Genomic DNA, 24,279 nt, shown 5'->3' with positions numbered 1-24,279 from the left:
CTGTGATGTGAAATTAAATCAGAAGGAAATGATGGAAGGCAAAATTACAGGACACAAAATTGGTTGAAAAACAGAGGAGAAAAATGGGAGCAGAATATATATAAATACATATCACTAGCTCAAAACACGACTAACTATAAACAAACTAAGATCAACTGTGATTGAAAATGTCTGTTAGGTAGGAAAAAATGTGATCTTGACTGTTTGACAGTTTAGGAAACATATATGCTTTCTTGCAAAGAGGTAAAAGGAATCAAATGATTGGTGCCTTGTGGTGCTTTGGTTGTTTCATTTGTACAAAGTCTAAAATCACCCAAGTGCAGTTTAATGTAGACCAAGAAATAGAGCGACACTCAGTATATCCCCCAAAATGTCAAACTATTCCTTTAAAGAGTAACTTGCAAGGTGAATTTATGTATGTAAATGTTTTCTTTTTTCTGTCTGAAATGTTAAAGTATGATTTTATTTGTTTTCTGAGACATACAACTCAATAAAAACAGAAAAAGACGGCATTATGTCATATCACATACATTCGCGCACTGTGTAGTAGTAGGAAGTAGTGAGTCTGAGCAGCTGTAATCGGGCAACTTGGTCATTTTTGTGACTTAACCTTCACACACATTTATTCACTGAAGCCACCAACCTGCAAGCTGCTCTTTGACATAATAACCAATTTATTCACTGAACCCAAAATATTGAACTATTCCTCCACTATATTCTCCCAATTTGATTCTCTCAGTCAGTCGTCTTTGTATTTTCTTAGCTGCTGCCTCATGAATCAGTGTCCTGACTCAGCTTATTACAGTCTATATGCAAGTCCAATGATGTAACTGTTACCAGTCTGGGCAGCGCCATGCCAGTGACAGAGCAAACCAGCTTGACTGTCTGGCCGTAGTGGATGTAACCATCTCTCACAGTGAACTCTTCTCCTTCTGACTCCTCATCATCCACTGGAAAGACGAAAAAAAAACATCAGTGCTGCAACAAACGCCCAAGAGCCTCATTGCCTTTCAAACACTAGAACCCACTGTTATTCAGTCAGTCATTCCGTTTGTCTATAATGAATCAGCTGTGTGATTACTATCATTAAGCGTTGGGTTAAATTTACAATGAACAGAAAGAGAAACATATGATAAGAAAGTGACAAGCTGGGAAACCTCATCAAGTTTTTCTCACTCTTCTCAAACTGAGCTCCCACATGATTGAAGTTTTCCATTTTTGTACACTGGTTTTCTTACAGACATAAATTGTAATCTTGTTGACACTCACACAGGTGGATGTAAAAAGCACCCCACTGCTGGGAACTGGCGTGAAAGTTTCCGCCTTCCACGTGTAGATAACGTGTACTGACTGTTTGGGACCGCAGTCGGTTGAATAGTGCCACCTTGGTCCCCGATGCAATGCACACTGTGGACAGAGGTAAGAACATGCAAACACAGGAAGGTTACGCAATGACCCAAACATGGACACGCTGCTTACAGGTCAGCTGTGTTAAACGTGTGATATAACAGGGATGAAAGCAGACATGACACACGGCGGAAACCAAAGGGGTGCTTGTGTGCGACACAGGTGTGCTGCTGAAATAATCAATTTGTAGCTACACTGACCTCTAGTGGTTAGAAATAGTATTGATCATTATAAACTACACAGCTACTTTTAAAACGTACAAAGTGCTTTACACAATGAATAACGATCAAAATATTACTGCATTAAAACTGAATCTAATTAATACATGAGAACACAATAAAAAGCGACAGAAATTTAAAAAGGTAGTCAAGGCAAAGAAATGCAAAAGGTAAAATATTAAAATATCTGTACACAGCAGTTTCAAGGTGGACATAGTCAGTCAGGCTTTGACTCTTTTTTTGGGTCATAAAAAAAAAGGTGGACATTTATAGCCTAAAATTCAGAAAAACAACAGTTTTATATCTTTCAAAGGCCACACTCTTATTAGGGCTTGGAGTCTGTGCCCATATGTGTATCAAAATCGTGTTGCTTTTTTGCTCAAACGTTGGAGCGTTTAACTAAATATAATGTTTTTAACATACACCTGAACTCATTCTACTAGTTTAGGGAAGTCAATACGGTTAAAAAACATCAGTAAGGGTAGTTGTGTTTATCTTCTCGACCCAGAAAAAGAAAGTAGTTTACACAAACTGCTTATAAAACTTTGCTAACTCAGTGTTAAACGCATTACATTTCCTCTTATGTCTACACAATGTGTATGTCTACACAAAAATAGCATCCTGCAGTATTTCCAGTGTGAAGCAGCAAAAGCAGGAACATGTCAGCAACTTAATGTTTATACAAATAGCATTTGGCAGATTTAACACCTCTTTTTAGTCCCACAGCCCTTTCACTTCCTCTCCTCTCAGCTCCTGTGCTACAGATGCACAGGATACACTACAAAAGTGTTGTGTACATCAGTCAAATCCACTTGGTTCCGGCCTCATTTACAAAGGCAGGGCTGTGTAAATCTGATTATTTTTAGTGCATGCTCAGAACAGACAGCCAGCTGTGTATTTAGACATGATCACTGCATTTGACAAAAACTGTGTTGGATTGGAATCGCATATTCCACCTTTCACATAGTATTGATAATTCTGAAAACAATCAGTGAACTGCAAAATAAGCTAACTACTGAGAGCTACACATCCAGTGACTTGACAGATTTTTCTCCCATATCTAGCACAGTTTAGCGACTGAGAACAGGGAACAAAAAGGGCCTGTCCTGGCCCTGGTCGAATGTCTCTGGCTGTGAGTCTGCAGTGGAAATGCATGTCATCACAGCACAACACGGCTGGGTGTGTTTAGTACATACGAGCACAGCTATCACTAAGTTTGTTGCAGTAGCAGACTGTGTAAGAGATAAAGATAGATACACATGGGCTAAACAAGTAAAACATCTGTATGGGACTCAAATGTGTCAAACAGACTCACAGTCAGCATTTTTGAGGGACTGCTTCTTTTTGGAGGGCTTGGAGATGACTTTGATCCTCTTGCTGAGGAAGACACCGATGTCAGCGCTGTTGCCGTAGAACATCTTGACAGACAACATGAAGTGCTTTCTTTTGTCGGAGTCGGATATGTACAAGGTTTTGGCTGTGCAATAATTCTGGTGGTATGGATGGGGGGCAGGAGAAGAAACAGAAAGAGAATAAATCATTAGACACATTTTTTTTTAACTGCAATTGATTAAAACTGTAGAACTTTTCCAAAAAATGGTATAGCCACCAGTCAGGTGAGACAAGAACACAGTCCATATTCTGATTCAAAATGTGAATTTTACAGCAATTTAAATCACGATTTCCCTCAATATTTAATGCATCGTTGTCACCACTGTCAACACAAATCCTTCAAATGCACTAAGGCATATAAAAAGCTGAATGTAAATGACAGAGTGACATTACGTATGTGTGGGCAGGTGTTGTACCTTTCCCTCTAAGTTGAGCTGTTGCATTTCTTGGTCGCTGTTGCCGATGCCGATGAAGGCACAAGGCTGCGACTCCTGCTCAGAGCAGCCGTCTCGCTCCATCTGTTCCTTCTTTTTCTTCCAGCCACTGCCCATCAGGTACACACAGGGAGGAGGGCAGAAGAACCTGGACACAAGCACATATATGAATATTTTCTTGAAATTAAAATCCCAATACAACATGAAGGAAGAAATTATTTCACAATCATCAAAGTAGTTTTACATTTGTAGATACAGACGTGATGCCTGCCTGAATCATGAAACATTCCAGTCAGCTGTTACAAAGATGAAGCTGTTTATAGATGATTAGGTTAAAAACAAAATGAGGAGAGAGAGAGGAGGAGGCTGGTGGAAAGAGAGAGATCCTGACTTGAATGCGCAGGTGCAGGCAGGTAAATGTTGACTGAGCCAATGAAGAAGAAAAAACATTATATTCAATCACTATAGCTAATGCAGGGCTGATAAATAAAACAAATATTAATCACAATTAAATAACTGTAATATGGATGTTTAAAATGTTTTTAAAAAAACTTTTCCATTTAAGTAATGTACATGTTGACCACTTGGTTTCAACCTGGGTAAATCTGACATTAGAATGCCTTATTTCACTGTTTTCAAAGCATTTTCTGATCACACTGTCTTGTGTGCGCTGCAGTATCTGAGTGGGGGACTCGAGGCATTTCTAGCTAGCGTGTAACTTAGCCACTCATTCAGGAAGTGAGGAATTTCACCTGTGCTCAGTTTACAAGTGTGATATGCAAAAAGGTCAGGGAAAAGACTAAATTAATATATTCACAGTTCAAAGCATTTTACAAAAATCAAGCTTCAAGTTATTGTCAATCTTGACATCCATGCATACTGTGCTGTTTGGAGGCCACATCAGTACATGTGCTGAGAGAGCTGGTAGCGGAAGTGCTAACAGTAAAAATAAAGTTAGTCTAAAGCCTGCCATATCATACCGATTTAAGTCCAGTTACTTGGTTAATATTTTCTTTAAAGATGCACAAAAAGCTTGGTGAAAAAAATAAAACATATGAAATAATATTTTCAAACAGCATATGTTCAAAGACCCAACTACAACAGAGCAATTCAGTCAGAATGTGGGCAACTTAAAAACTGAAACCCTGTAATAATAGGAACCAAACGATGTGCATCTCCTCATTTACACCAGAAGAGGGCAGACCTGTACTGAGCTTCAACCACAGTCAAAAACCTGTATCAACGTGCTCTTTTGTACAATTGCTCAAACCCTCTATCTTGAGGCTGTCAAACTTAATCTAGCAGATGTTACCATGATCAGTCCAGCACAGAAATGATCTACTGAGGAAATATAAACCAGCACTTCAAATAAAAAGCAACTTTTCTTCCATTTTAGAGACTGCATACTTTTCCTGTTCTTCTCTCCAGAAATACCATTACTGATGTCAAGAAAAAAAAAACGTCATTACGAAAAAGTGACAAGTTCAGCTTTCGTCAAAAGAGAAATCAAGTCATTCCTGAACCAGCACACTTCAAATAAATTCATGTGCGTCAGTGTGGAACTGGAAAGCGACCTATTTCGCAACACCCGTGTCTGTCTCTGTGGGTGTTTGTCTACTTTCACCTCCTATAAAAAGCGCAGACAGAAAGAGGCAGCTACAAAGAGGGAGACAGCACATTAAAATTCTCCATGCACCCACTTTCTGGGGTTTCTTGGGCTCCCTTGTGACAATACAGAAAGAAGTAATCAGAGGTGTGAGACAGACACACTAAAAAACATGAACACAGGGTGTGCAGGCCAGAGGATTTAGAAACACTGACATGCACACATACCTGACTGTGTATCTCAATACAGTGATTGTGGCTGTGATACAGCAGAGACACCTTTGGGACTTGCTTAGCAGACTCATTCAGACATTTGTCAGTATTGAAGCTGGATGGTCTACTGGTTACTTAAGCTGTGATCTTAACTGAACAAATTCAGGCCCTGCACTGGCATGCCATTGAGCAACTCAGCAGCACAGACAGCTGATCCTATACAAGCACATGCGACAAGAGCGTTTGAATGGTTCCTCTTGCTGCCTGACTGGTGTCACTTTAACCGGACAAGACAGCTCAAAATTATCTGAGGAATTCATCTCAGTCTCAACCTCTTTCCCTCTCTTTCTCTCCTGTTGTGCTCCAACTCTCAGAGGTGTCTCAGAGTTGGCGTGCAACGGCTGATTTGCCAAGAGATAGGCCTGATGAGATCGCAAGCAGCGCTGCAGCTTGGCCAAGAAAACAAGCAGAGAATGGGGAGCTGAAGAGAGTTGCAAAATGAGCAAGAGATGGGGGGGGGTAGGAAAAAGCTATAAAAAAGTCTGAAAGTGAGAAGTAGAAAGGTGAGAGCAGAGTTACAGGAAGGGTTTGAGGAAGAAGAGACACGTTCAAGAGAGCAGAGCAAAAAAAAAAAAAAAAAAGTAGGTGTTGCGACAGCCAGTGATCACCCTTCACTCACACGACAAAGCAGGGTAAAAACAGGTTAGGTTGCCCCATGAACCTCTAAGACCCGTATGCTCTCGCTCTTGAAGTCATACATCCAAATACTGTTGTTCCACCAGGACGTTCCCCCTAAAGACTTTATTCTCCCTTATTCTCATAGCTCCTAACTCTCCTCTTCCTGCTCCCTGTCCTACCGGCTCTCTGCGGCCTTCACCTGAACACGGCCTCACGCAAAAGGTCACCACTCATTTCCTCCTCTGACCTCTGTCGATATGGGAGTTCAGGGAGGTCAAGATACCCACTCGACACAAAGGCAAGCTGGAATGGATGTTTTCTATCCACTCTTTAGCCTGATCCCCTTGAGTGATGTATGCTACCTGTCCATAAATCCTCGCCATAAAAGCGTTGACTTCTCAAAGGTGGACAAAGACTACAAGACAAGGCCAACTTATTATGTTGCTATGCTAGTTATGCACGACTCAATACGTGGTATGTTACAGTGGTCAAAATTTGATTGTAGCCTATTTATTTTCTTATGAGACTGAAATTGTGTTCTTGATGTAACTACTACCACATTGAACTATACCTGTACAAAACGATAACTTGTGTTTTTCTGTATTTCAGCTTTTGTGAGGGTTAAACAAACAACCTTTAACATGCTAACTGGAGAGCTTTCGAGGGGCTGGTGGGTCACATTGTGTTCAGACAAAGTCAAACTAGGCATGGTGCTCTGTTTATAGTCTCTATGCTAAGCTAATATAAGCATATATATATATATATATATACACACACACACACACACACATACATATATACAGCAATAAATGTAGCCAGGAGATGATACGAATTTCATTCGTAATGCTGCGAAGGGAGACAGAATTACCCTCTACATCGCTTATAGACAGCCAAAGTTTTGCTTCTTTCTCCTTCGTCATGCTGTTTTAGCCTTTGGCAAACAACTGGCTTTGTTTTAAGCTTCTTCTGTTTATTACAACTGTGTACGTAGTCTATAGCGCCACCTTCTGACAACACTACCCAGCCTACAATATTTACTCCAGAGAAGTTGATGTACAAGTCTAATTCACATTTGCGTTATTTTGTTGTTTTTTTTTCACAGTTCAAACATCCATCCATTATCTATACACCGCTTAATCCTCACTAGGGTCACGGCTGACTTAGGGCGAAGGCAGGGGACACCCTGGACAGGTCACCAGTCTATCACAGGGCTACACTTAGAGACAGACAACCAAGCACACTCACATTCACACCTACAGACAATTTAGAATCACCAATTAACCTCAACATGTTTTAGGACTGTGTGGGAGGAAGCCGGAGAACCCAGAGAGAACCCACACTGCACGAGGAGAACATGCAAACTCCACGCAGAAAGATCCTGGGTGTCCTCACCGGGATGCGAACCGGTGGCCTTCTTGCTGTGAAGCAACGATGCTAACCACCGAGCCACCTTGCAGCCCCAGTTCAAACATTTGCTTCATAATGGTATGAAAACACAACCTATGAATCTGTTAAATAGTCAGAGAGCTTCATGACGTATTTTTGTTATCCAAGGATTATCAAAGTCTGCAGAAACCTTCACAGATGGAGGGCACTAACAAAGAAGCTGCTGCTTATTTTCCACTCACCTTTTTTCATTGCCATAGGATTTCTGTGCAACTTTAGCGTGCAGGATCATAACAGTTTGGTCCCCTCGCTCCTTCAGATAATTCCTCATTGCTTCTCTGCAAGACAAAAAGAGGGGGGAGAAAAAAGAAAGACTCATTAAGAGGCTATTTTGTGATCTGGCAGATGAGGTGAAGTGATATTTGGTGTGACGACATAAAGCTGAAGCAGAGGGAGCTTCTGGGGTGGTGAAGGGGTCACCGAGGATTATCGAGCAGCTTTTAAAAGGCAATGCTTTAGCGTAGCTGGATGGAAAAAGAATAAAGGCGCGCGGAGTGTCAAGTATGGAATGAGAACATACAGAAACTCATACAGTATACTCGCAATGACCTCTGGAAAGCCTCAGAGCCTGCACAATCTGCTAGCCAAAAAGCTGTGTTCTCCCCCAGCTGGGTCCATTTGAGGGTGGGGGTGGGCTGAACTGTTAACGACCGGCTCAGAGGGACAGTGAGGAGCAAGGGAGAGGAACATGGGGGAGAAGAGAAGGGAGAGGGGGAGACGAAGATGCAGAGGGAAAGAATACGGATTGGGGCAGCGAGGTAAAAAAAAAAAGAGAGAAAAGGAAAAAGAAAACACCAGAGTTGAAAAAACAAAAACAACAGAGCTGAGCTCACTAGCAAAGATTCCTCATCTCGTTTCAAAATGTTGCAAGGTCCGAGCTCAAATTACTTCTGTCAACTTTGCCAAAATCTCCCATCTCCCCCTGCACCACCCCACCTTCTTTACATACACAAGCCTCAAATTATTTTGGTATTTCGGAGAACTCATGCAACACTGAGAAGCACAGAGGTGAAAGATCAGGCTTGGATGCACCATTAAGACACATCAGATGCGTGGATAGTAACACACCCCGACCCAAGCCGCACATACGCACAGATGTCAGTGACACCTGACACGCCGGGGCGCTCAGAGGGCTTCCCACTCAGACACATACAGCTTTCCACTCTGCCACGCAATACTGAGCCGCACGCTCGGGTTAGACAGGGCCTTTGTTATGAAAAGCAAGGGGCCCCTCACAGTGTAGCTGTGGGAGGGGGATACAGAAGACGAAGGACGGCTGAGAGCGATTGTGGTTTATATCCGCTTAATAATGGACTGGAAAGTGCTTTATTTCTTACTTCACGGTGTGATGAGACAATTATTTTAGCAATATTTCAGTCTCATGGCAATGCTAGATCGTGCTTTTTGTGTGTTCAGTATTTTCGAAATCACTGATTAACAGCCAATACAACTGAAACTGATAGAGGTGCAATCCAAGAGCTCCAAACATTTGATGCCATTTAACTGATCGGAAGCAGCCTGATACCATTTAAACACCACATGGAGAAAATTATATCAAGCCAGGAAAAAGGCCCTTACAACTCCAGCCAAACTCTGTCAAAAGCAGTGGTTTGATTGAAACTTTTTACTTATTTGCATGGATGTGCTTAAGATTTGACTGCATTAAAGGACGTAATCTACTCTGGTGAGTGAACAATGCTCTCACCAGCGTCATACACACAGACACACAGTTAACCCCAGGGAGACTCCTGTACTCACAGCTCTGATTGATTATATAGAGAACACACAGTCCAGACCTGCTGATGTCAGGCCTGCAGGGCACATGTCATGTCTCTGATGGTGACTGTGACCTGCTGCTCTTGCAGGAAAGATGACATCACAGATATGAAACACAGAGAGAGAGAGACACGCACACCTTCCTATACACAGCCGCTATCTGTGTCAATCACATCATGTTTTCCATCATCTCATTTACATTCAGTGAATGTGTCCCCCACTTGTGCTGAAAAGTGGATTAAGCTGCTGGTTGGGGCTGCAACTAACGATTATTTTCACTGTCAATAAATTTGTTCCGATAATTTTCACAATTCAAAGACACATTTTACTACCTTAAGAGTTAAGAAAAAAAAAAGGATTCAAATTTAAGAAACTAAAATCAATGAATTTCAACTTATTTTTTCCTTTAAAAATTTATTGGATCAATTCATTTAATAGTTGAAAAGTACTCAAATTATTGATTATTGTTGCAGCTCTACCACTGGTATGATGAAGATAATATTTTGCCAAGATTTACCTTTTGAATGAAGTCCAAAGCAAACACATACAATTATTTTCCACTCATAAACACTATGTAAAAACTATCTCACAATTTAAGAGTAAATAACTGTTTATGTATTAACAGCAGTGTCAAGTCTGTTCAACAACAAAAAAGGTACAAAAAGTGGATTTATAAGTCTACTAACAAGGTAAACTAACAATCACTCTCTAATGGCTTCTGGTATAAAACTAAACTTTCATTTCTTAGTTTTACTTGCAGGCAACCTAAAACACATTCCCAGTGGAATTAGCTTAAAGTAGCCAGTAATGACATGTGTGAGGTCATGGATAATCTTTGAGGATGTGTTCAGTGGTATAATCTCTGTGCTTTGTCAGTGGGGTTTGAGCTGAGGTTAACAACACTTTGCAATCAGCTCTTGTCATTTTGACAAAGGGAAGTAAAAGCAGCACATGAACGGAAAATGGAATTAGATCAGCCACAATCACGGTCACCCTTATAATTAGGGAAATAGCTTTATCAAATATTCGGCAACATTGCCACATAGTTATTTCATGACACCACAATCAAACGCTAGTGTTGGGTAGGTTACGTGCAACAGCCTTGGCTTGTGGTTAACACTCTTTCACCAAACCATTCCAGACCACTGTGGCTGGGTCGGGGAGAGACCATTCCCCATGAAGACTGAAATACTTGAGCATAAGATTAAGCCTTCACTCATTGTGGTTCTGTATGTACTGTCATCTGCAATGCCCTCTTTCACACTGACAGTCACTTCAGAGCTCCCTAAAATAACCCCTCAACAGATAGCAAAGATGCACCCACATGTGGCAACGATCACATGAAACACAATAGCCTATGATCAAATGAATAACACAAACCCATCTATACAAACTTGTGTTGTGTGGCCAAGCATTGTTTAAACCCACTGAATTTTATATTAAAATCTAGTGGGGTTGGGTTTCCCACTCGATTTTAATATGAAATTCTGTGTTTACCAAGATACCAAATGTGTCAGTCTAGATTCTGGGAAAAATGTGTGTAAAATAATGCACAAGAAATCTGCAGGGAGAATTCTGGCATCTTTGATTATGCTTTACACTTTAACAGACAAATAGTATCAGAGGGGGAAAACATATTTAATCAAGTATTCATTCAGCATGCAGAACGTGTGTCTAAATCGGGAACGTTTGCAATGAATGATATGAGGAACAGATATTACGACATTGCCTCTTGTGAGATATTTTTTTTTAAACATCAGGTCATTATTTATTGTGTAATTGATTCAAAACATGTGATGGATCATTACCACATGAGACACCACAAAAAATGAGCCCGATATGAGTAGCTTAAAATGCAAAACAGCTTTAAACAAGTATTTTTTATTTTTTTTTTAATTTAAATGACAAAGGTAGAACATTTGTCACGAGAACTGTGACTGTGAATATTTTTTTATTTTTAAATCCTATAAGAAAATAGCAGGACCTTTCTGTAGACAGCCTCTTGGCATTTCAAGTATCAGCATATCGAGTATTGTACATTGTCCAATCACATTAAACACAATAAAATCAATTTAAAAAAATAAAGAAAAGCCCATATTTGTGGTCAGTATGAAGGAGTTTGACATAAGCAATGCCAACCTTTTCAAGAAGACACAAGTAATGAAAGAGGGAAGCAGCACTCCAACAGTCTAATAAGCCTGCCACCAGTAGAAAATGTTGAAAAACTATGTGCTGTTGCATGTAAATAAGAATATTAATTTTCATTAGCAATGTGAACAGATTAATAGCAGGGTTTCTCCTGCACAGAAGAATTTTTGGCACCCCTCAAAAAGGTCTAAGCCAGCACCCAAGGAAACTCACACGCACCAAAAATAACAGGAGAACGCACACATTTTTGTCAAATAAGGTAAGAGAGACTCTTTGCCTTCTGTTTGCTGAGTGCTTACGCTTGCTGTCGTGCATAGTCACCACCCAAATATCCATTCGTAGCCAGGAAAGAATCCTAAATACTAATATTGTAGTTTTCAGAATATGGGTTAAGAAAAGGAATATTTTGTGCTGGTAAATCTACATAACACATCCACGTGGATGCGCGCAATAAAATTCAGACAAAATGACAAGAACTAGTCACAGTATAAGTGTGCGTCAATAAATATGTAACCACAGAACATTCATCTCCTAAGCATAAGTAGTCTTGCATGCGTTTGCCAGGCACATGACATACCACACAGTCACACCAGAGGTTTTTTGCACAATTAACAGTGACAGGCGACTGGAGACAGGAAATGGTTCCAGCAATAAGCAACAGTCAAAAATCTTTCAGGTCATTTCCAGGAGTGAAAATCAGACAATAATGAGAGTACTGTAGCCCGAAAGCTGCTTATAATTAATGACATGATATCTGTGAAGACGATACTGATGTAACACACCTAACAAACCCTCAGGACCAGGGGAAGGTACATAAACTAAAACTAAAAGGGATCTGTGATGCTTAACTAATAACAGCAACGTCTGAGTGATCACTCATCTCTTACACATAGTGAAAGGCAGGCGCACACACACACACACACCGACACACACACACACACACACACACAGAGTCAGTCTCTTCCTGCGTGCTTAAGACGGAAGGAGAAGTGAGAGCGACAGTGACCAGTGCACAGCTCAGCTTCCTGTGCAAGAGTAGCGTGCAGACACTCATCTGAAAAAATTCTTTGTGCAATTTAGCATGCAATAAAAAATGCAAGAGAGGCTAAATTAAAAACACTCCAAATCAAATACACTGAACGCAGAGGTAGAAATGAATACCCAACTTCTGCAGACAGAACGTACGGGTAGAGGGCATTTCAAGTTCAGGTGAACCAGACACACCCACATATGATATAACCGACAAGCAATGACAGCGCAGGCCTGCAAGAGGAGCTGAACCATCACAGCAGAAAAGCGAACAGCCACACAGAAAGAAAAAAGATATAGTGGCAGACAAGAATCAAGTGACAGAGGAACTTCATCTAAGCAGCGGGTTTAATTTTTGTTGGGCTGTATTTAGGTCGAGAAAATGTGCAAAAGGGCGTTCAGCAATTGCGAGCAAAGGAGAAGAAGAAGGAGTGTCAGAGGTGAGGAGTGAGGGAGGGACGAGAGATTGAGTGAGAGAGAAACAGATCAGATAAAAGGGAAATGCTTGAGATGTGAGACAAAAATGTGCCAGACAGATTTACAAAAAGAGACACAGATTCAACAACAGGCACTATGGGGGGTGTGCGTTTGTGTGAGCGTGTGTGTGAGGGGGGGTGCAGGGTTTAGCCAGGCTACAGATGCAGCGGAGCAGACAGGCATCTGTCCTGTACATCTGCCACAGCGTCTACAGCAGAGCGGGCCTGTCACAAGACCCCCTGTGAACACACACTCGAACACACACAAAGAGTGGAGGGGCATACTAATACACACGTGCACTGTGAAATAGCTCAATTAAGATGATCAGACTGCAATTAGCGTGCCCCCTTATGCATCACAAAAGGTAGATTACACACATTTGTCGTGTCAGGCTTGGGTTAAAACATTAACAGTCCACCACTTCAGGTTGCTTAGCCTCCTTTTAAACATATGCTCCATTTGAGAATCCAGGAGCGGCGACCTACAGACGAAACGCCTGCCTCAGTGCTTGATGTGTGACCTCCAGAAGATGCTTGTGAGCCTCGGAGATATGGAGAGAAAATTGCTTGAAACAACAGGATCTTGCAATAGCTTGCACTGAATCTTGGCGCTGATATTTTACTACCTCAGAACACTGTGAAAAGTAGCTAATAAATCTTGTCATTTTGACACTTGGGTGAGTTGTCTCACAGCCTGCAGCATCAACAATGAATGAGGTGGATAAAAACAAATTTATGTAATTCATATACAGTGAAGGCTGAATGGTACATTAAGCTGCTGTTGTGACGGAGAAACAAGGGATTTCACATGTGAATTAACCACAAATGTGTTATCCACTGTAAGTTAAAAAAATAAATAAATAAATACTATTTAAAAAATCCACTGAAAAACAAAAAAATAACACACCAGCATAACCCTTCACATTAAATAATAGCTGCAGCCAAAGCAATCGTTGTCAGGCCTTGATTTTGAGTTTGAATGTAAAAGTTTTTGACAAAAGAAGTAGATAAGTGAAAAGCAGTTTCTGTGAAGCTTTTCCATCTGCGGCGATGGATTCTGCAGAGCTGGCCCTTCGTCTTTTGTTTGGGAGAATTGGCCCTTGAAGGGGCGGCTCCCCCAGCAGAGGCAGCAGCTTATCCAGGCTGCATGCTCATGTGTCTGTTTGCGTGTAGATTTGTGTATCTGTCTGAATCTAAGATGTGCATGTGCATGCATGTGCACTCATTTCCAGTGTATGTGTGTCATGTATTGTATTTCCAGTTGAGTAGCCTTCCTGACAGTGCGGCCCTGCAGGACCTGGAGCTTTAGCTGCCCTAAAAAGCCCCTGCAGGATGCTGCACTATTTCAGCGGTTTATGTTGCTGCCCAACTAAATATCATGGAACTATAGCTGCTCAAAGGGGGACAAGTGGGTGTTCGTAAACCTGCAGACATGACGACACTGAGGCAGATTCATAGACAAACACAAAGAACAGAGCATGATGCTACACAGGGTTACAACCACACACACACACAAACACACTAAAGCAGTTCTGTTTTGTGCCTTTCGGCTGCTGGGCAAAGAGTGTTTCATGTCCGTCATGTTCCTGGCCATCAAAAACCATCAGACAAATCGAAGGGCCAGTGCAAGCCAGCGGACTGGCAGCACATGAATGAAGAGGGGGACACATCAAAAGGTGCTGGGGCCCCTTTTTCCAAAACCATGCTTGGCTGTTCCAGGCAATATGCAACCCCTCATTTTCCCCGCTGAGTGCCACGCGCAAAGAGCGAGCACATGCACAGACACAAAACACACAGGCAAACCCATGCTTGTTCCCAGTAACAAAGACAAACACCAAGAGGCAAACAAGTGCATACACATACACACCCATTTGGCCTCCAACTCGCATACACACAAGCCTCTATAAGAAAGCCACAACATCCATCAACGTTGTGTGTTCACCCAAATGCCACTCCAAATGACTTGGAACAAACTTAAGAAGAACAGAATAATCAAAAACTTGCAGCGCAGCTAGTCAAAGCTATTCTTTGATAAGGTGAAATATTACTTCTCTGGCTTGTTTCTCCAAAAACAACTGCAAAAAATTAGGTTTATTCAACACAAGCATATTAACACATGTCCCAAAGGACTTGACACGGCAGAGATCTAACTAATAAACTATCAATAGAAGAACAAAAATGAAGTAAAACAGCGAGGGCCAACAGATAACAGATGTCCGATACCAGCAGTATCCTCGATCCGGCCAGCGCATGCAACGCTGCTGTAACAAGAACAACAACTACAAGAGTAACATTTACCAGTGGTTACTATAGATGTATTTCTCATGTAATTTACATTGCCACTTTTAGAAATTACACAAAAAAATGAGGTATTTCAAGTCCTACAATAATAACGCTTATTTAAAAAAGGAGTTAAAAAGAGGATCAGAGAAAGAAAAATGATAATTATATAATTTTTGGTATTCATGTGAACTATATGTATTAAAGTATAAAAGGATTTTGAAGTATTTGACCGCAATGATATACAATTTTTTTTTGGTTGTGCTGTAAAAAAAATCTCATGCCAAATACTTGTGGAAGAGGCATGTCTTCTTCAGCAGTTTTTTCACAAACCTCTGTCTGCAGCACACACAAACACAGACATACAAATACCACGATGACAATAAAACAAGATCAACAAGGGAATACGTGTGTGCTCAAACTCACCGTGTTAGGCGCTGTGGCTGAGGGCGCTCCCCGAACTTCCTGCAAAGACAGAGTGAGAAGAAAACATGAGTGGGCTGGTTATCAACCACAAACACATACAGAGTAAACACTGCACTACAAAGTGGTGCATGTATACACAAACACACACACACACACTGTGGCCTTGACTGTGTGTAGTGGTAGTGTGCGCAAACAGAGGCAAGTGTCGTGATGTGTGTTTTTGTGCTTTTAATGGCAGCAGGCAGGTTAAAGCAGGTGCACACAAGGAACTTTACTCCAAGTAATTCCTATCGATGACATGTCAAAACAAGTTGTGCATTAATGGAAAAAAGCTCCCGGTTTCAGACTAACTAATCATTCACACGTCTTGCTACTATCAAATTTCAGAAACTCAAGTACAACAGCAGAAAAACCTACAGCTCCTAGACGGCCAGCACACATTTGAAACTCAGCAATGAGGCGTGGATCACTTGATGTTACAGTGACTTCAAAGTGTGCTCAGTGGATATGTACACATGCTTATCTTTGCTATCTAGGTTTTTACAATCAATAGCTTTAAGCACGTTGTCAACACGCCGGTGATGCAAACCGTACTTTTTTGACTACACAAAGCTAAATCCATTGAAGGCACAGCACTAATAAAAATGTAACTGATACTTCCATATTGTTTTCAAGCTTTATGTTTGCAGATCTGAATTTTTAAACGTGGAACCAGTGACATGGTGCAGAGGAGCTGCAGGCAAATTTCAGTTGGTCTGAGGCAGCATTTTGCATTTTGAAAACTAGACACGACAAGGTTAATTCTTCTGGATAATAAAAGGAAAAAATACTGGATGATTGTAATCACTTCGTTATTAATTTGAATTGAACAGTGGATGGTGTAAAATCTCACGTAACAGCAAGACTGATTAACGTAATGAGCAAATGATGTGGCGTGGGCCAAAATACAGGAAGAAAAAATGTCAATCACATTGACAGCGCACAATTATTCAAAGTTAAGTATTTAGAGGTGAAAACTTGTGGTAATAATATTTGCAGACAGGAACTTGGTGCTTTTCTCCCGACCATAAAGATATCTGTGTCTCTCCCAGAAATGAACAAAAGACATTTCAGAAACTAATGATTCAGCTGTTTTCTAAATAATCTGCAGCCTGTCCGTGGTGTACAACTACCCCCACATGACACACAGGAAACAGTTCAACTTTCCTCTAAGTATTTAAATCATGCTATTTGACAGTCAAAGTGTTTGCAATGCCGCGGGGTGCTGGACTGCTCGGAGGCCTCCCCAACACTCTAAATCTACAAAGAAGAAAAGCAAGGGGTGATATATGTCATGTAAACCTAAAACTGGGAGGATGACACACACATCGTGGCTCATTTTACTTTTCAAGCATTTCCATGATGTATTTTCCACTCAGTCTGATGTCGTGACATTTTTAGCTTTGCATCTTCATGATATTAGCTTTAGTAAACCATTCATTTCCATTATTAGAACAGTGCCATACACCTCCAAGCACTGTGAGGATTCTGCCCTAAATATGGAAAGTCAACTTCAAGTAAAATTGACTGAGTCACACCTGAAAACTCTTAGTCATACAGCGCATGCCGAAAACCAACTTCGAACACCAGCTTTACAGAAAAGGGCTTTAATCTAAAAACATCACAGCGGGGGATGACTATTTTATGGTAAAGTACTGACGTGTGGCGCTGGTTATAAGCAATAGATTTTGGCGAGAACTGTTTGAACATTTTCCTCAGCGCTAAAAGAGTAACGCCCATTAATTTGCAAAGATGTAAATAAAAAAAATCCATCAAAATGTAATTAAATAAACCTTGCAACAAAAACAGAAAAGCAGGGCCAAAGCACTTACAGCACCATATCAAAGAGAAGTCTGAAATTGTTTTTTTTTAATGCAAGTCATTGCCAATCAAAATGTATTTGAGTAATTTAATCAGTTTTATCCTTATAACATAACTGAATTTTAAACTATTCAGTTATGTGTTATAACAATGTGTAAATAAACAGAACTAAAGATGCATGCTGAAAACCAAACCTCAAAAAATGTCTGGCATATTTTCACTTACAAACCTCAGTGGAATATCAAGAGACACCTGAACCTAAACCAATGGATGGTCAAAAACAGTGGAGATAAGAAGTGTGTAAAGAACGTAAAAAACAAATAAATCAATAAAAGCAAAAACAACAAATTAGTGGTTATGATCTGCTTTCTACTGATTCTCTTTGATCTTTGGGTTTTAACAGGACATGCCCTATGCACCAAAAAATTTTAGTCTAATTAGGATCATTTAGTCAAATTACAGTTTTACAGCAATATGGCACACAGAGAGCTCTTACTGAAGTGTGAGTTCTACCTGCAAATCTTTGGCAGTGCGACACACACAAACACACACACGCTTGCCAGATTAAAGCCTGCAACTAGCATCATCCTAAAAGAGAACACAAAGGTGGAGCCAGAGCTCTAAGGCTGTCCGGTATGGTTTACAGCCCTCGTCTGCAGGCTTTGTGACGTCTCAGTAAATGATCACAATTTAAAATCAGATAGAAGCTGTGTAAAAAAAACTACGGGTGATTAACAACAGCAACAAAAAAAAAAAAAAAAAAGACACCTGTTCCATTTCTAGTAGTCTTACTTCAGAACATGTAGACTGCATTCTGTTCCAGTCACACAAGCAGGCTTTAAATTAAATTATGAATATTTACATTTCCAAATAAAAAAGGCTATAGACTCACAGTTTCTTGCTACTTTTTTTCTATTTAGTCAGTTTCAATTACGCTACATATTGTAATTCAGTCGATTGGAAACTTCCATGTTTGGTGCATAGAAAACAGCGTTTTGTTTTATTTATAGAAACTTGATTTTTATTCAAATCAGTACGCCAAGAATCAGGAACTACTCGATTCTAACTCACTTCCCACAGACCAAGGTCATGTCTTTAAACATCCTGTTTTGCCTGATTAACAGTCGATAATCCAAATGATTCAGTTCACCATCACGTGTGAAAACAAAAAGCATTAAATCCTCACATTTATAAAAGAAAAAAACATTTGGCATTTTTTCTAGAAAAGTAGACAGCTCAACGGCAAAACAGTCTAATTTTCTGTCAGACGGCTAATCAACTAATTTTTGCAGCTATAAATCAAAGTTTCCCAAAGATTCACGTCATCACCTATGTTTATCACATCTGTCTATTAAGGCACCAACACTGAGCTTCTGGCACATGGCTAGAGCAGGTACTGGTATGCAGCGTGAGAGGGTGACTGTACGGAGGGGTGTTGGAGTGTTTACGAGAAGGACACAGTGTGAGTGATTCAGCTTTTCTACTTGCGCTGGATGGGGTAGCTTTACATGCAAATGATGAGTATACCAATACATTTTTCATGCTATCAACAAACACAGAGATACTGTGTCACTCAACTGGTTAGGAGTTTTGCCAGCCAGGCACACTGTCAAGTTATTATAAAAAAGGCATGATATCACAAAAAGAGGGACAAAAATAGCAAAAACAGCAAGTGAGCGAGGCAAAGGGGGGGATAAAGGTCAGGAGAAAGAGAGAGAAACTGAAAGCATGATTGGTGCCAGAGCCAGAAGGAGGGAATGGAGGTGGAATAATTATAAAGGAGGGCAATCAATAAGGTTCCCACAGTGAAACAGTGATGCCTCAACTGGCTAATGGATTCCAGACGGCTCTCTTTTCTCTCCCCTCCTCCCGCTTCTAAACCTCAACCCAACCGCTGCAAACAGGGAGCGATGGAGGAAGGAATACTGCGGGGAAAGTGTAGGGTGAGATTAAAGGCGAGGCGAGGGAAGGAGTGGATGGTGCATTGTGGAAAGAGGGAGAATAAGATGCATGGAGAGATAAAACTTTAGGATTTAGAGGTATAAGCAGTGGGAGAAAGGGAAGGTGAAATGGTTGGAGATGGGGTGCAAGAAATCATGTTTGCACACGTAAAATGAGTTTCCCATGGCTGCATTTACTCACTTTTTAAAATAATCTATTTTTTTATTTTCTATTTTTACAGTAAACACCACTGAATTACATAACAGATGTGATTTCATATGTAGCTACAGTACGTACGCATCAAAATCCAGGTCACTAATCTCAACCATAATCAGGTACTTTAATGAGGTCATACGAAAACACTGTGGACGGCAAAAAAAGCTTCTCTGCGATGTATAGCAGCACAAAAAGAGCTGAAGGCAGTCAAATGTTAAAGAGATGGGTGAACAAGTTCTGTGAAAAACCACCGTCCACGTTTCCAATTACCTCAACAAACCGACTCGAGACACAAACACCAACAAGAAAAGACGACCAAGCACAGGAAACCACAACAGGTAGAGTTGCAAAGGCAAGGAAAGGCATGCTGACTGTTGCATGTGCAGTTTTTCTGGTAGGCTAGCCGATAATGAAATGTGACATTTCAAGGCAGTTCGTCAAAAGTACTGGTCTTAAAATCTTATGGCTTTTTTCTGACATAAATGTGGTGTCTGAATTACTTGGATTGTGATTAGTTTTACAAAAGTTTTGGCTCTTGTGGCTACGGTATATGCAGCCTGTTACAGATGCTCCTGCTTGTTTTGTAACTTTTATTTCCCGCCTTCTTTTAAAATTTTCCCCTTTATAATTGTTTGGATTATTGCTTGTGACTTTTCAGAGCTGTGCAATATACGGATAAGTTGACTGGGAGACTTCTGCTGTTCTTTTCATCATATTATTACCATTAATCATAGGAAGACACGCGTAGGAAGCAGATGGAGAGAACTCAAAAATATTTTTTTGTGCAGAATAACAAAAGGTGGCTCAATGTTCTATAGATATTCAACCACTTATTTTTCAAATTAGCTTCCATACTTGTTTTCTCGCTATGAAAAAAATGTTACTCCTCTTTCCCCCCCATTTCCACCTTAATAAACCCAATTTTTTCAAATAAAAACACCTCATTCAAACCTATCAGTGAGTTTTAGGGTTCAAGGGATTAACAGCAAATCCGCTATTCTTTATCGCCTATTTTTGTTGATTGTTTTCTGTAGGTTCGCCTCTGAATTTCAGTCCAGTCTGTATCTGCTAGAGCTGCTAAACAAGTGGTTATTAAACACAAAATTTGCTTTCACATCTTTTTTTTAATGCACATGATGCCCTCTAATGAGTCAGAGGAGAAGTTTTGCTAATTTGCTCTCTCTTCCCTCCAACCTTCCTTCTTCCTCCTCACTGTGTCCGTCTGCACACAGTCAGGGTGACGGATACTATGGCCGAACAGCAGCAGTGACAAATCAACCAACAGAGTACAATTCTCTACGATCAAACATGAACTGCAGCTCTAATATTCAGGCAGGAAATCCTAACACACCTGTTATCAGGACCCTCAACAACAATGTTCTATTCCACTAACAGCGCACTTGTTCTCTTACTTCAAGTGACTTTAATGAGTGTCAAGTAAATGGCTAAAATATGTAAAGACATAACAAAAGAAAGTGGGGAAGCAATATATTCATAACACCAATGGAGTACGTTGGTTTTGCATGTTAAGCGATCCTCTTACTCATCTTTCCGGGCAATTGTTTGTTTGGGGGGTGTTTTTTTTTTTTAACCAAAGCCAAACCCAGAACAAACAGAACACTGCATCACAAATACATGTTTCTATGCTAAATATAACTGCCTCTAAATACCACACAAATGGTGTTAATATAAGCGCCACCAGATGAAGCATGCTGCACAAATGTGTGGAGTCTCTGCTTTCACAGCTATCAAAGTCATTTCCCCCCACATTTCATGTTCTTTTCACATCTGTTTATGAACCCTGTAAAGGGCCTTTTTACTTTGCCAATATCCTTTTAGGAACCTGATAGGCCCATTAAACTTCTAAGCCAACTTGCTGGTAGCTTACCCTGGCACGGTTACTAATGGGTTAGTGTGCCAAGGGCAGTGAACTGGTATAAGATGGGACAAACAGTCATTCTATTTATGAGGAAGCAGTGGAAGACGATGTCCTGACTCTGTAGTTTCATTGGGAGGTACTGAGGTGCACTAACAGTTCTTGTGTCTATGGGGCCAAAATGGCAACATTCAGGCCTTAAGTACTTCTTCTACAGTTTCTTTAAACAAGCAACTTTGTAAACATCAACACAGGATAAACGTTTTCATCATGAGAATGTTCGTATGTGTGCATCTCTGCCAAGCTGTGCCAGCTTAGGCAGCAACATCACGCTAACGCCAGACAGTACGAAAAAAAATCAACATTAATGCCAACAATTTAGTAAACAGCTCTGGTGTATATACCTAAAGTTGAAAACCATTTCCTACTATTCTGACAGACGATTAATTATAAAATTTTCCGTGAAGCAAAGTGTCCAAAACTTGCTGTTTCCAGTTTCCCAAACCAGAAATGTGATGCTTTTGTTTTGCTTTTTGTAACTCAGTATCTTTGGATGTGGACTGGTGTGTGAGCAAAAAGAGCAATTTAAATAAATATCACCGGGTTGTGGACGCGCTTTTCTGGTACTTCGTTAATGGAGATGAAGCAGATTGATCAAAAATGAGTGTTAACTGCAGTCCTTACACAGACCACCTCTTACTTTTGGGCACCACAATCTAATCAGTTCATTCACTGTTCAGTCCAAGTGAGTTTGTGCCAGATTTGAATAACTTCTCTCAAGGTACTCCAAAGATATACTGTGTGCAGTTAGACAGCCTGAAAACATAACACCTGACTGTTTCCAGTGCAAAGGCATATAAAGTAGTTTTTAAATCAAAAAGAAATGTACATCTTATCAGTACACTTATATTCTCATCTCTTCTTAAACTATGAAAATAATTAATCTACAGTTGTAACTACATCTGTAATCATCATTAACATCTGAAAAGCAGCACTTTTAATGACCAGAAAGAATATCATTAGGCATCATACACTTGAAGTTCATGAAGTGTGCAAAGTTTTCAAAGACCAAAGTATTTTTCTAAAGCTTCAGTGAATGTTCTGCATTTCTAATCATTTGTGTCTTAAATGTAGAAATGTAGAACTACCTGTAGTCAATCTCATGCAGACTACAGCTAATATTTCTATTGATTACAATTACAGGATTTTTTTTTATTTATTCTTAAAATAAATACAGACTTGCTATAACTAGATGTTCTTAGAAGAAAGGCCAACAGCAACTGTCTGCAGTCCGCACGTCTTTTCTATTTAATTTTACGGACTGTGCCTAGCAGAAGCACCTTGTTTTGCTCCGTCTGCTGGCTTGACTGGCTTATGACTGACAGAATGGGGGTCCTAACAGAACTGCAGAGAGCGTTAGCTACTGGTTGAAAGTTGTAGACACACGAAATCACAGAGGTACAAAGTTGAGGCAACACACGCACTTCTGACATGTCACCTGTTTGCCTGAATGCATGCGTTAATCTGAGACGGTGAAGGGAACGCTGTGTAAGAGCTTCAGGCCTAATATTTCCATTCTGAACTTTACCAGGACTGTCAGCGTCTCTTTTACAATGATGGATTAGTTCTGAATTGTTCTCAATGCTGTTTGGAATAAAACTGGAGCTTGTGAGCCCTGGGAAAATTGATAAAAGCTCTTCCATGCTGCCAACAACAATATACTGAGGGCACAATAAAATGCTTGTAATGTTATGGTAAGTATGCAGGAATTAAACTGTTAAGACTGAAATATCCTGAATATTTTCATTTATAAGGTTTACTTCAAACACACAGATGTGGCTTTTCAAACTGCCCATCTAATCAAATATACAATTGGAAACAATACCAGTTATTCACAACATATTATAACAGTGTTTTCCAATATTGCCAATACAAGTTGTTTATATTGTCAATTCCCAAAAGCATCTTCCAGCATTTTGGCTGCTTTAGAAATACACACAGATGGTCACAAATATTCAGAAACTGACACCAGACTGACACTTTAATTTCTCAGAGGCTGAACACAAGAGCAGCCAGAGGGTGACAGACCATATTTTTGTGGTAGCTTATTAAAACCCAACACCTCTAACCAACAGCAGATACGACAAAGACACTGAGTGAAACTCCACACTGAACCTCCCCTCAAGCCTCTTACATAGAACACACACACGCAACCGCAAGTCATACTGAGGATCACTTAAAACAAAAAAAAAAATGTTTGTCAAATCTGAAGCAGAGATGGCTGACAGTAATCCAGTCATCTAGAAATCAGAGGGGAGTTCATGCACTGAAAGGGAAGTGTGCCTTTTGTATAGAGTTCATCAGAATTAATAAACCTTTTCTCTTTGAAAAGCTCATTTTTGAGGCACTGTATCTTGTTTTCATGTTAAGGTTTTTGGCCAGTGGGCAGCATGGTAATCATGGCTGTAATTATTATGTAGATAAAGATATTACTTCACAACACAAAATTCTATAAATCAAGTGATGACAGGGTTTTTAAAAACTGATTCTTCTGCACACCCTGGTTTTGTTGGCCTCCTCAAGAATCTTATTTTAGACTGAAATGTCACACCCTTTTTTTTTTTTTTTAAATATAATTCTTATTTAATTTTAACTTGATTCATATGTAATGGAAAATAGGGCTGATTCAATTGTTGCTGATTTGGATTTTGGACAGTTGGTTGGATTAAACAACTTTATTATTTGACACCTTTGAATCTGAGGGATTTCAGTGATACAATAAATGCTTTCCAAAAAAAATAAAACTAATACAAATAGCAGCAACTTGTTTTTTATTCAATCTGTGTTTAAAAATGACA

The 24,279-nt window shown here is 40.1% G+C and overlaps 1 protein-coding gene across 1 annotated transcript in view; it reads right to left on the bottom strand.

Annotated features, from left to right (window-relative positions):
- rbpjb (recombination signal binding protein for immunoglobulin kappa J region b) overlaps positions 1-24,279 on the bottom strand; it is a 50,812-nt gene that overhangs the window by 7,797 nt on the left and 18,736 nt on the right. Inside the window, exons 2-7 of the mRNA XM_008287419.1 lie at positions 15,529-15,567; positions 7,576-7,671; positions 3,434-3,599; positions 2,941-3,115; positions 1,270-1,407; positions 838-950 (exon numbers count right to left, since the gene is read on the bottom strand). Coding sequence (XP_008285641.1) covers positions 838-950; positions 1,270-1,407; positions 2,941-3,115; positions 3,434-3,599; positions 7,576-7,671; positions 15,529-15,567 — 727 coding nt within the window. The remainder of the gene's footprint in view (positions 1-837; positions 951-1,269; positions 1,408-2,940; positions 3,116-3,433; positions 3,600-7,575; positions 7,672-15,528; positions 15,568-24,279) is intronic.

Source organism: Stegastes partitus, unplaced genomic scaffold (genome assembly GCF_000690725.1).
Source record: "Stegastes partitus isolate 25-593 unplaced genomic scaffold, Stegastes_partitus-1.0.2 Scaffold499, whole genome shotgun sequence".
NCBI lineage: Eukaryota > Metazoa > Chordata > Actinopteri > Pomacentridae > Stegastes > Stegastes partitus.
This window is presented reverse-complemented; position numbering and strand designations above follow the sequence as displayed.